This window comes from Vidua macroura, chromosome 3, assembly GCF_024509145.1.
Source record: "Vidua macroura isolate BioBank_ID:100142 chromosome 3, ASM2450914v1, whole genome shotgun sequence".
In the NCBI taxonomy this organism is placed as follows: Eukaryota; Metazoa; Chordata; class Aves; order Passeriformes; family Viduidae; genus Vidua; species Vidua macroura.
The window spans coordinates 53144143-53156621 of record NC_071573.1 but is presented as its reverse complement, the minus strand read 5'-3'; the positions used below and the strand labels follow the sequence as shown (position 1 = coordinate 53156621).

The 12479-nt window shown below is 36.4% G+C and overlaps 1 protein-coding gene across 3 annotated transcripts in view; it reads right to left on the bottom strand.

Annotated features, from left to right (window-relative positions):
- ADGRG6 (adhesion G protein-coupled receptor G6) overlaps positions 1-7602 on the bottom strand; it is a 103865-nt gene extending 96263 nt beyond the window's left edge. For all 3 annotated transcript variants that reach the window (XM_053974062.1, XM_053974063.1, XM_053974064.1), the window contains exon 1: positions 7503-7602. In XM_053974062.1, coding sequence (XP_053830037.1) covers positions 7503-7602 — 100 coding nt within the window. The remainder of the gene's footprint in view (positions 1-7502) is intronic.
- Between the last annotated feature and the right edge of the window lie 4877 nt (positions 7603-12479).

Genomic DNA, 12479 nt, shown 5'->3' with positions numbered 1-12479 from the left:
AAAAAAAACGGTTTCAAAAATAGGAACTTTTTGTCACTTTTTGAGTAAATTATTTTCCAATACATACTTTTTCAGTCTACAAGAACTTTTCAAACATTAATTTATCAAAAATATGCCATGCTGACACTTCCATACAATATTAACTGTCTTAACATCTTAATTAATACAGCGGTAGTTTTAGAGGATTATGCAATATGAGTTACCACTGTGGTGGCCTCTATTGTCAAATTTGACGATTTTCTACACTGGAATTTGGACAAACCAGTAAATAACCGAAAAGATGTTCAGAAATTACTGAAAAGGAAATTCACAGAATGGGAATTGGTAAATATCTTTGGGAGCTGAAATCTTGAGAGCAATTAGCAAAATTGTTTCCAACAAACAAATTGAAAACAGTCAATTTTTCAATTTGCTACTCAAGCAGCTGTAGCCCCAGAGAATAGGGGGGAAAATAAACCAAAACACTCCACGAAACCTACAACATGAAAGATCATAAAAGAAGAGCACAAGTTCATAGTGGTACCAAAAATGTAGGACTGGAATTGGGTTTAGAGTGCGAAGTGGCTTGATCTTTTCAGAGATGGCAATTAAAATTGACTTATGTGAAAGGTATCTGGAGGCTAGACTACATAGGCAGACTTCTAACTCTGAATTATACACTTAATTTTCCTGTACTGCAGTAAGAGTTAGAGCTTAGTCTGTCATTTACAGGAACTGAGCAGACCAACAAGCACTGAAAGCAAGAGGGGTTTCTGGAAACTCTCCCTTCCCTTGATATTCATGCTTACAGAATTATAGATGTCCTGAGATTGCTTTATTAAAATAAATTGTATTATCATATCTAGGGCAGGAAAAGTCGTTTTGGTTCAAGATATCACAGTAAGGGATGTACTTTTCTGATGAAACTTATCATTATTACTTTAATTTTTTGTTAACTCTGTAGAAAATGTTCACAGTCTATAGCTAAAATACTTTATTTTCCTCCCACAGCAGAGATATTTTTCTCTTCCATGATGAGAGAAAGAAATTCAGAAAGAGTACATGTGAATAATGTAATCAGATGTTTTTCATACACAGTCACAATTCTCTCAAAAAAAAAACCAACTTTTTTTTCAGACTACTCAAAAATAAATATCATAATTTTTTGCTTCATTTTAGTATTGTATATCTATCTCAGACATCTCTGTGTTGTGGTTATGTGAAAATGTAAATCTTAACATTTCTTTATCAGGAAGTGATAACTGAGACCTTGATTTGGCAAACATTACATGTTATACCTTGTGCAAAAAGCTTAAGCAATCCCACTAAGTAAACAAATACTATGTTCTAGCAAAAGTAATCATGGACATTAAAATAGGCATCTTAAAATCTGCAAGATCAGCCCTTCTCATTAATTGAGAAATGCTGACTTTACAGTGGTAATTACTCACTTCTAAAAAGTCCATTGGGATATGAAATCAATAATTTTAATTACTCAGTATTAATTGTGATACCTACTGAAATGCACATCACACAATTGCTAGACTTGTATGTTAGGAACTTTTACCTGGAAAACTCTATTTCTAGTTAACACCTTCATTTCACGATACAATGCTTCTCACATTAGTAATCCACAGGAGAAAAAAGTGTCATTCGCAAAGACTCAGTTTTTTAATAAGACAAAACCACATTTTTTTTCTAAAATTTTCATTCAATAATTGAGAGCAACTGACAAATACCATAAAGAATTAATTTTTTCACATTATAACCTCTACCAGGGCAGCCTTTTGTAAAGCACAGTCCAGATGGCCACAAGTCATTTGAGTCTATTTTCAGATATACTGCTAAGGTAGGTACTTTTATTATGTGTTGTGATAAATAGTATTGACAAATATTCAAGCTTTTCTTGGCCATGTTTTTTAATTTCTAACAGCGAACAGAGAAAATGAGGCAAAAATAATTTACAAACAGATTCTAAAATACTGTAGGTCATAAAGATTGGACTTCTGTGACTAGTTCTTTCTTTGAAGGTATACTCTTTATAGAGAGGTACATTACTTAGCCTTTGTTCCAATAAAGGAGTGCAGAGACCCTGTACAATGAGGTCGCAGTCAGCTTAGAAATGCCTGAGCACATTCCATATCAGTTTGGCTGTGAGGGCATATCAGAGGAGGGGGAAAAATCACTGTGCTTTTAAGGCAGTATTGTCATGGTTAATGCAAAGAGGTTGAAACATTTAAGGAAGGGAAAAGAATTAATCAAAAGAATATAACTAAAAAAAGTAAACAGAGGTAATGAAAGGTAGGTTCCTGTGAAATTAATTTCAACAGTAATTTACTTTTATATTAACAAACTGTCAATGAGGGGAAATACAAGAAAGCTGACTAGCAACTTTTTCTCTGCAAGATTTGTATGAACAGAAATTCTGAACACATGCCTCAAGCCAGCAAAAATTTAGATATTAAACAGAACATAAAAGAGATAGCTTATGGTATGTTTTGTTTAAGCTAAATTAAAATATATTTTTAAAAAAACCTGACAGAGAAAGAGGAAAGAATAAAAAAACCTTGGAGCAATTAATTAAATACATAGATTCCTTCTGACTAATCTCTCAATTACTCATGATTTATGTATGCCTCTGTAAGGAAAGACTGCCAGACTGAATATTTTTTCCAAACTTTTAAAATTTCCTGATGTTTTCCATAACTTTCAGAAATAAGAATTTCCATGCCTGAGTCAGGAACAGAACTATCAGTCACATTTACCCTGCTCAGCAATAAATGCACACCCACTCCCACCCCTGGGATGCCATGAGAAGAGTTTGACAAAGCACCAGTAACAACTTTATAAAACCACCCCCTGCTGTACGAGAGGATTGTGCCGACTGGCTGGGTTAATGCCTTGACACTTGGGTTCTTGCTCTGCACATGGTAAGAAGGAGGAAGATAAGGGAATGTGCTGACAACCATATCATCATTTGCCCAGTGATAGAATCTTTGGCCCCTGTCTGGGGTAGGCAGCTTGAGATCTATGGAGAAAAAAAACACACTTCCTGACTTGGCTGTGCCAGATAAAGCCCAATCCATTTTCACTATGTCACTAACTCTAGCTGCCAGTGCTTGTGGCGTAAGCAATACTTCCCACCATACTGACTTCCCATCTCTTATTGGGCTTCTGAACCCACAGATTCACCCTGAAATCCTCCCATAAACAAGGGAGGACTTTAATCCCTCCTTTATCTACACAGACACAATTAAGGAGCATAACAGACAAAGATGATCTTATATTGTGGATCACCATCAGACATGTGGGTGAAGGACCTGCCTTCAGATTTTTTTTTTTTTTCTTGATGAATTAAATACAGCACAAAATTTTGCTTTGAATCACCTCTAAAATTAAGATTTCAGGGGCTGTAACAGAATTGAAATTTACACTTTGGTGAACTCTGGAGAATTGATTAAACTGCCTGAAGACATGGAAGTGTGATTACAGACACCAGTGCACTTTACTGATGGATGACCAAAAGGACAAAGGTTCATTCTGGCATTAGCTACAGCCACAGTAATTTTGTGGTAACATCAACATGGAGCATAATGTAGAAACAGTGTAGTAAGAATTATAGATGTCCTCATGGCTTTATTAAAATAAATATTTTCCACATTCTGCATAAAACTAAATATGGTTGCACAGCAGTGAAAACTTAAAATATTTATTGAACCTTACGTAATTATAAGTCTACTAATGACATAAGAAGGTGAAAACTCTTATGAGGATGTTGCCATCTCCTCAAATGTTCAAGTGTTCAAAACTCTGAAAGTCCAGTGCTGACAAGACACTCAATAACTAGACTGGAAAATAATTATGCTAACTGCCATCTGCACTTAAGGTTGCTGAGAAAACTCCAGCTCTGCTCCTGAATTACCATATAGAACACATACAACTCCAAAAGACAGCACAATATTGAAACAATAAACATTTTATTATGACAGCAAAAAAGCAAAAAAGCAAGGGGGGGGGCTAAACTGAGTGTTTTTGTGAGGTTACACACACCTGAAGCAACTGATTTTTCCTTTCCATACTGAACTGCTGCTTCTTTATGTCAGATAAATTGAAGCCATTGTGACAGGACAAACACAAACCCAATTTTTTAGGCACAGCAAAAGCACTATCATATTCCAAGACATGCAATTTCCAATGGGTCTCCAAATTTTCCAGATTTTTATTCAAAAGAGATTCTACAGGATGATGATTAAGAAGGAACTATAGATATTAGGGAAGTTTGGAAGTTATATACTGTATTTCTCAGTCCCAGGGAAAGAGGACTGTAGACTTAAGCAGTTTCTGGTAGATATTACTATACATTCCCAGGGACTGAGATTTCCCAGTCTTTCTTGACATCTATTTCACTGCTATCTAAACCTTTTGATGAGATGTCCTCCCCTCATTTATCTTCCTGTAATTTAAGCCCATTTCTTTTTCCCCTTCCAACTTGTAAAGATCAGTCTATCCCTTCCCAATGCACCTACCTCCTTAAATATTCTCAGTTCTTATGCATTCCCTCTTTTGTCTGTTACAGACCAAAAAATCTTAGTTCTTTCTGTCTGCCTTCATTAATTATATTTTCTAGAACTCCACTCCATTTGTTCTCTCCTGGGCTCTCTGAAACGAACGAAATGTGCATACAAACAAAAAGTTAGGAATATCTGAGTCTCCTATAAAAGCAGATTTAACTAATTCTGTTTAAAACACCCCCATTCTAACATCTCAGCTCCCATACAACCCTTTCACTGGAAGATAGGCAAGCTGTTTACAAGGGAGGCCAGACACACTCATCACAGGGAAACTGAGGCACAGCTAAATGAGCCACGTAAGACCATCAGGGACATCTACCGCAGATAGGAATGGAACTCTGACAAGTTACTAACTGAGCTGCGCAGTAACTTACCCCTGACCCACAACACATGACCTGAAACCAGTGTGTCCAAACCCTCATGGCTCCTGAGATCTTAACTAAAGTACGCACTATATTTTTATCATTTTTTGCTGTTAATAATTTCTTTCTGTTTCAATTGTTACAATCCATTCATTGATTCCTTTTGAGGTATCAGACTTTTAGTTTTGGATTGCACTCCACTTGTGCACCTGCTTGTACCTTACCAGTCTGTGTCTAAATATTCTTTCCGCAGACCATGTCACTCCTGTTCTAAGTTTTCTGCTGTGTAATCCCTCTCCTAAGCTTTGTTTCTGAAAGCAGGCCCAGTACTGCAGTTTTCCTCAAACCAAACTAAAAAAGTATTCCTTTTGCATTTTTCCATGTCACAGTGTGACTGATATCTTTATCCTTAAATAATCCATAAAACCTGAACCTGATGATCTTAATCCCTTGCTTGTATGTAACCTCCTCTGGACAAAGCTTAATAAGCACCAATAGCTTTTTAAGCTTACAGCTCACTAGAGAATCTGGATGAATGTCAGGCTTTTATGAGATTTCTACTGTAAATTCAGTCAAGCTTAAGCTGCCAGAGAGATTATGAATACCGTATGAATCCACAGCCAAAGTGACCAATACCTTTTAAGAACACAAAATAAAAAATACAGGAGCAGCAGTGTTTCCTGCTTTGTCTGTCTTCCCTATTGGAAAAGGCAGATGAAAAGACTCCATTTTACAGCATAACCCATGCTTTTACATCAACATAAAAAGAAATATGAACCCTGAGGGTCTACAGGCAAGTGCTGCCAAATGACAGGTTCCTGTAAAGGTAAATGTCTCATTTTCATTTCAGTCAAGTATTAACAGCAGACTACCTATCATCTCTTTCACTACAGAACAGCAAACATCTTTGTATTGAACCTGAGCATTTCTAGTGAGTGTACCTTATTTATCTACTTATCATTCAGGTAGACAGGGAAATATATTTTCAATTTATTGAAAATTTAGAAGATTTCAAATCTATTCCTATGGAGGCAAGAAAGGAAAAGCCCCCACAGGGACGCACTCGAGACTGGAATGCTTTGGCTGCTTCTACCAATCCAATGGCACCAATCATTTTATTGCTGAAGATGTTAGCCAGGGAAATATATGATTTTATAGAAGTGTATCTTGGAGTTTGGCACAGGGCTTTTGACCTCACTTGTTCAGCACCAGCACAGCTATGCATGGTGCAATTACCTGTATGCACGGGTGAGTTTGTGGTTGGCTTTCTCTGTCCTCACAGCACACTGACAACCTTCTGGCCTATGGGGCTTAGGTTCCTGTGTCACCTGCACTTTCAGCTATCAGTTATCTGTTATGAAGAGGAATTAGCAAAGGATAATAAATTTGGCATCCTAGTGTTCTAGTCACCAGGTAAAGCACACAGCAGATGTAAATTAGAGGAGGTTTAACTGATTTACTTTGTGCTAAGAATGGCAGCGGCATGGCCCAAGATGATGTATGGACCAGGGATGATGGGGACACAAAATCAATCTGTCAATGGAGCCACAGGTGAGAGCAGATCCTAAATGCATTTCTGTCTACAGTTTAATGGAAATGGAAAACACCTATTAAAGTGACATGAATAAGGAAAGTGCTACTGCACAGCGACAACATTGTTTTGCCTCTTAAAAAAAAGGGTAGGTTTTAAAAATTTTTAAAAAGCACTTTTTAGAAATGGAAAAACATTACCAAAGAAGTTAGAAGCCCTTTCTATATATAAACAATCCTTTTTCCAGTGGCAAGCCTGTCAAAGCAAAATGACCCATCTGATACAGAATTAGCTAGGCACCACAAGCTGCTCCAAAATTTTCATATGCTCCAGAATAAACTCCAGACATCTTTTTTCCAGCAAAGCAGCTGGATCTCCTAAAATACTTTTCACTTCAGTGGTTAGGACAAGACATTTACTAAATGAAATCTCTCATTCATATGTTTGAAGAAAACAGTCAGAATGTTACATTATGCTGTGCTGAAGCGTCACCACAGATCAAGATGATGTCAAGTTTAAAGTGATGGTTCTTTACAGTGTAGAGTTATCTTACATATACTTTGCTGAAGAATGTTTCTATTATTTGAGTCATAAAATCTTTTAAAAATAATAAGCACACTCCAGGTATTTTGCCACTTTGAAGTGCAGTGAAGGGTTATTAAATACACAATCTGCAGGCACAAATAGTACTGTGGAAAATGGAAGAACTACATGATTACCCACAGAATTTCAACAACCAGAAGAATTTCAAAAGAGGCAGGCATTAACAAGGTAAACACAAAGAAAGAACAAAATTAAAGAATTCAAAGAAGAAGTTCAAAGGAAAGAAAATGGTAACAATTAATAACAGCAAAACTATAAAAAATGGCAAAAAGAAAATTCAGCAGTAGAAGAACACAGGACCCAAGCTATAAAATCACAAATAGTGATCATAATGCATCACTTTCATCAAAGTGTTATATTGTACAGAATTCAGCCATATGTAAGCATAATCCTCGATCATTAAAACTTTGGCTCCTAGATCATTTATTTATGTAAGAAGATAAATTGCTGACTTACCTGCTTGCTGCATGTATATAATATATGTGGTAAACAAGCAGAGACAGTGATGCAGCTTCCATTTCCAGTGATAACACCACATTTCACTTACATGAGACATCCTGTTGGGAAAAAAGAAAAGCAATCAAGAATTCAGGGAGTTTTATAAAACACTAAAATGAAGAAGACTCTGTTGTTAGTCAAACTAGTACTTGCAGTAAATAAAGTAGTGAAAATTATGGATGGCCCCAGTATTGCTTAAATGGAGACAAAAGTCTGCTAAAAAGGATCAGAAATTATGTTTGGTTCTCAGCAGACAGCAAAATGGAAGATTGGTCAGCATTGGGCTTCTAAGCAGAAAGATGTGGGTGGTATTTTAGTAAAAGAAACAAGAAGCACAGTCTGAAAGGGTTAAGTTGTAGGTTTTTTTTTTTTTAATATGAAATTGTACACGTATAAACACATCTACTCTATTTATTTATACATAATACATATTTGTTATTAACTAAATAAAGATGATAGATGATAATTTGCCTCTGCCCTTAACAAAGCTTTCCATTTTTCAGTTCTAATGTTTTGACAGCTATGATATTTTCTGCTGACAACTTTTATGAAAATCCTGAAACCTTCCTTGCCAAAATCTAGGAGCTCACCTGTGCTTCCAGAGGAATCAGGGACATCCTGATTATTTAATAAAAAAATGCAGTTATAGAAAAGTCTCTACTAGTTATAGCTTGAAGTTATAGCTTGAAGTTAAGGTTTCCTTTCCCTTGCAGCCTAGAGGATATGTAACGGCTAACCAAAATGCTTCCTCCATTGTGGGCAGAACAGGAAGCAAAACTCTTAATAAACTTCTTCAGACCTTTAACCATGCATCCAAAATGAATGGTGCTCCACTACATTCACGTCTCATTTTATTCAGCAAGTTAGCAGCAAGCAAAAGGAAGTAACAAGTAACGAAATACAACACGCATTATTTTGACCAACTCCTTCCTCTCCTATTTGGTGATGATAACTGGCTTTTGTTCGGTAAGATATTATCTACCTATACTGAGGTAGATAAGGACAAAAATCTTCCTTCTTCTCCATAGATATTGCTGTGAACACACCAGCACCAGCTGGGGGCAAATATAAAACCTTTTCCAGTGTAAGCTTCTGTTTATTCCCTAAGTGGAACCCAATGCAGCAAGATAAACCACTGTAAAAGGAACAAGTAATATTTCAGCTTTAGAAGTAGTAATTCATCAAAGCACTCCTGTGGGCTAGATGCCAATGGGCCCAGGTAAATGACACTTCAGCAGACTGCTGCGATCAGTTAGGCTTCCCTTGAGTGCAGTGTTACACAGCACAGGTATCTGATTCCAAAAGAAGTTCAGTTCTTTGTGGGTAGTTGTATCAAATTAGGAATCTGAAGCAGCTTTATTTTTTCTGAGATACTGTAAAGTCAAACTTAACAAGTGTTGAAGACAAGCTCAGAAAACATGGGGCTCTGAAATACAAGAATCTCTTTGATGAAGCCAGACATACAAAATAACTGGATTATCAAACAATAGAATTATTGTCCTTCCACTTAGTGATCCAAAAATCCCTATTAAAATCTCAGACAACAGAAAACTGAGGTTTTAGAACTGTTACTTTCCAATGTATGTAATTCATAAATCAACAGTAACTTTAATATTAATTTAGAAAATTGAATTTAAACAGAAGTCCTTTGAAGACACGAAAACAGTTACACACACACATGCAAGCACATACGGTATACATATATACTCACAGAGAAAAGGAAATGTTGGGGCTAACAGCATGACACACCAGAGACACAAAAGAATTTTCCTGTTCCTACAGAAGAGTTTGCAGGTACTAATGAGATACATGGTATCCTGCTGCTTAATCTACCAATGCAAACCCGTAGAAGCAGTTGCATTACAGGTTTTTGTTGCTGGTTTGTTTTGAGCAAGCACATTTAACAGTTATCAGACTAGGAAACAAACAATTATTTATTAATTCAGAATAAATCTGTATTGATTTCCATCAAACTGATAAATTGTATCATCACTTTTGATATCTTTGTGAGCTCAGACAAAGGTTTTGCTCATTTAATAACTGGAGAATCCAAAAAACCACATTTGAGATACTCAGGGAAAAATAACATGACAAGCTTCTGCCACTTACTGGAGTGAATGTATCCAGTTACATTTCCTCTAGTGTCTTTTTAAAGAACACGAAATTCTGTGTTAGTCTGAAAGAGGTATTTGATTTAGCCAATTTCTATTTGTTACTGTTTACTTGCATTGCGGTAATGCTTACAAGTACTCTGTGGTACTCCAGAGTGATAGTTTATAGTCTGTTTCCTCACCCTCACCCATGTAAAAAGTGCTAGTCAAGAAAGATTTCAAGAACATGGATAAGCAACAACAGAGCAAGACATAAGTGCAAACAATAAGGCAGAAAGGAATAGCTATAAAGACTTTTCCCCAGAGTAAAAAGCTAGATAATTACATAATTGCTATTAAAAAATACACAATTCTCCACCAAAATAAACAAACAAAACAAATATATAAAAAAGAGCAAACTGTCTTTATATATATCATATATATATTCTCTTTATACCACATTGTCTTAGTTGACAAGAAAAAGATTTATCAAACTCTGACAAGAATGAACACAGAAGCACACACTACTAAAACACACCACTAATGTGGGTACCATGAGTCAGATCTGTTTCTTTTGGAGAGGATTGCTGAAGAACTGTTTTACAAAGCACAACCACTAGCTGAGTGTTATAAATTAGTGAGGAAATCAGTTATTTATATGTTCCTAGGATCTTGCAGAGGCAAAAAAGTCAAAATTCAGAAAGCTGACTTCTCACTGACTTACATTGTGATGTGTAACACTCCTCTTCACACAAGAAGTTTTCAGGGATGGAAGTCAGATAATTGTCAACAAAAAGGCTTCTTCCACAACAAAATCCATCCCTGATATTTTCATAATTTGACATTTCTGACAATTATGATAAGGTGTTGTAATAAGTGATAAATACTTCTCAGGCTTTAAAAAAACACAACTTAGTTGCAGATATTATTCACCTCTTAGTAGCCACCATATTTATTTTAAGGTTCTTTTTACTAGTGTTAATCAACATCTAGAAGTGAGTACAAACAGCATGTGAATAATTCAATAGAAAAATCAGCAAACAGTTCTAAGCTTGTTTATAGCTTATCAAGGAATTTTATGGTCCCCTGACAGCACTGATTTGATGGCCCAAGAGACGTCTTTGGTCTTGTGTTCTTATTTTAAATACTATTAAAAAGATATGTTCTGTGATTTAATATTCATTAACAGCACAGGGGATGGATATCAGAACAGCAATGTAGTAAAACATACCAGGAGTTTAGGTAAGCAAAGGGATGGACCCTGTAACAAAGAGATGGATCCGTAACAAAGATCTCAGAAGAGATATGGATTATTTCAGTCTTTGTCTTTGGTTACACAAAAATTGCTGAACACAGTTCACAGTGAATTTGCTTTTCTATTTTGTATCAGTTTAAAGGAAAAAGCCCTGCTTTGTCCCCAGCTGGTAACACACTAGCAGCTCTGAAGAAATCACTCTAGATTGCCACAGAACCAAAACATTTCACCCAACATATCTGGGAATTATTAGGACACCTATGGTAGGAGTACATCTACTACAGATGGATGTAGTCTAAAACCAGCAATCCCTCTTAACTTTTTGGGGGTTTTTGAGGGTTTTGGCCTTCTGTGGAATCTGATTTTTCTGAAGTACTAATTTTTCTATGGACTTGCATTTCCCAGTGCAGACACTGTGTGACATGACCATCTATGCACTCCAAGCTACCACTTCAGTCCAGTCTAGTCCACAGCTACTTTCATTTCCTATAACATAGGGAGACAATGAGCTTATTCACAATTCATTTCAGAAGAGAAAAATAGACATGTAAATTATCTAAACCCTAAATGGATAGTAACTTGACGCAGTTCAAGATGGAATTACTGGGAGTTTTGCTACATCCAACTACTAAATCTTTTATTCTACATGCCAGCAGCCAGCTAGCAGACAAAATAGCATTGCCTTTTTGGGAATATACAGCTCTGCAGGACAACATACATAAAATGTGAATAATGCTGGAGTATTTCATTTGTAGATTGTACCATCCCAAAACATGCAATACAAATTCGAATACACCACCTTCTGTGTTCAAAACTTTGTCAAAATTCCCTGGAGTAGGATGTGAATTCTACCTCAGGCACACTGACGTGACTTTTTTCGGTCTTTGACATATCTAAAGCTATTAAGGAAAAATGTTGCTGACACTTTAAAATTAAAACAAGGATAACATCAATGTCACAATTTTTTTTTCTCACACAGATTGTAAACAAAAATATTTTAATCTTAATCACTCCCAAGTGGAACTGCAAGTGAAAGATGATTGCAACTCACAGTTTAGCTCCCCAAGATGAATAGAGAAGTTGATTTTAACTTTGAAACCACTGCTTTAAACTGTAATACATGAATGTCTTGAACGATTAATTACACAATACCCCTTAAAACTTTCATTTTGTTAAGCACTACTTGTCCCTAATTACTCTTACAGCCAGCTTTGAAAATACCCCCATGCTCATCAAAAGAGATGAAAAAAAAATAAGACACTGCCTTTTAATTTAAACAGTATCAGCCCTACCAGATCCATCTAAGCCCCTTGGCTTTCCTTTCAAAGGGAACTTTTCCCAGTTGCAGGCAACAAATCTGCTGGCTGTTTCCAACCCGGTAGCACCGCAATACTAGATCTTTAGGAACTCCTGATTTCTGCCATAACTTGACGGCGCGGTGTGAGGACCCCCTGCCCTTTTCACTTGTACTGATTCCCTCGGGAGCATCCCCAGGTTCTCGCTCCTGGCTGTGAACGCACCGGGGGAACGCCGAACCCCAAACCTCAGTATCTCGCCTTACCTTCGGCGACTGACAGTCAGTAAAGGAGA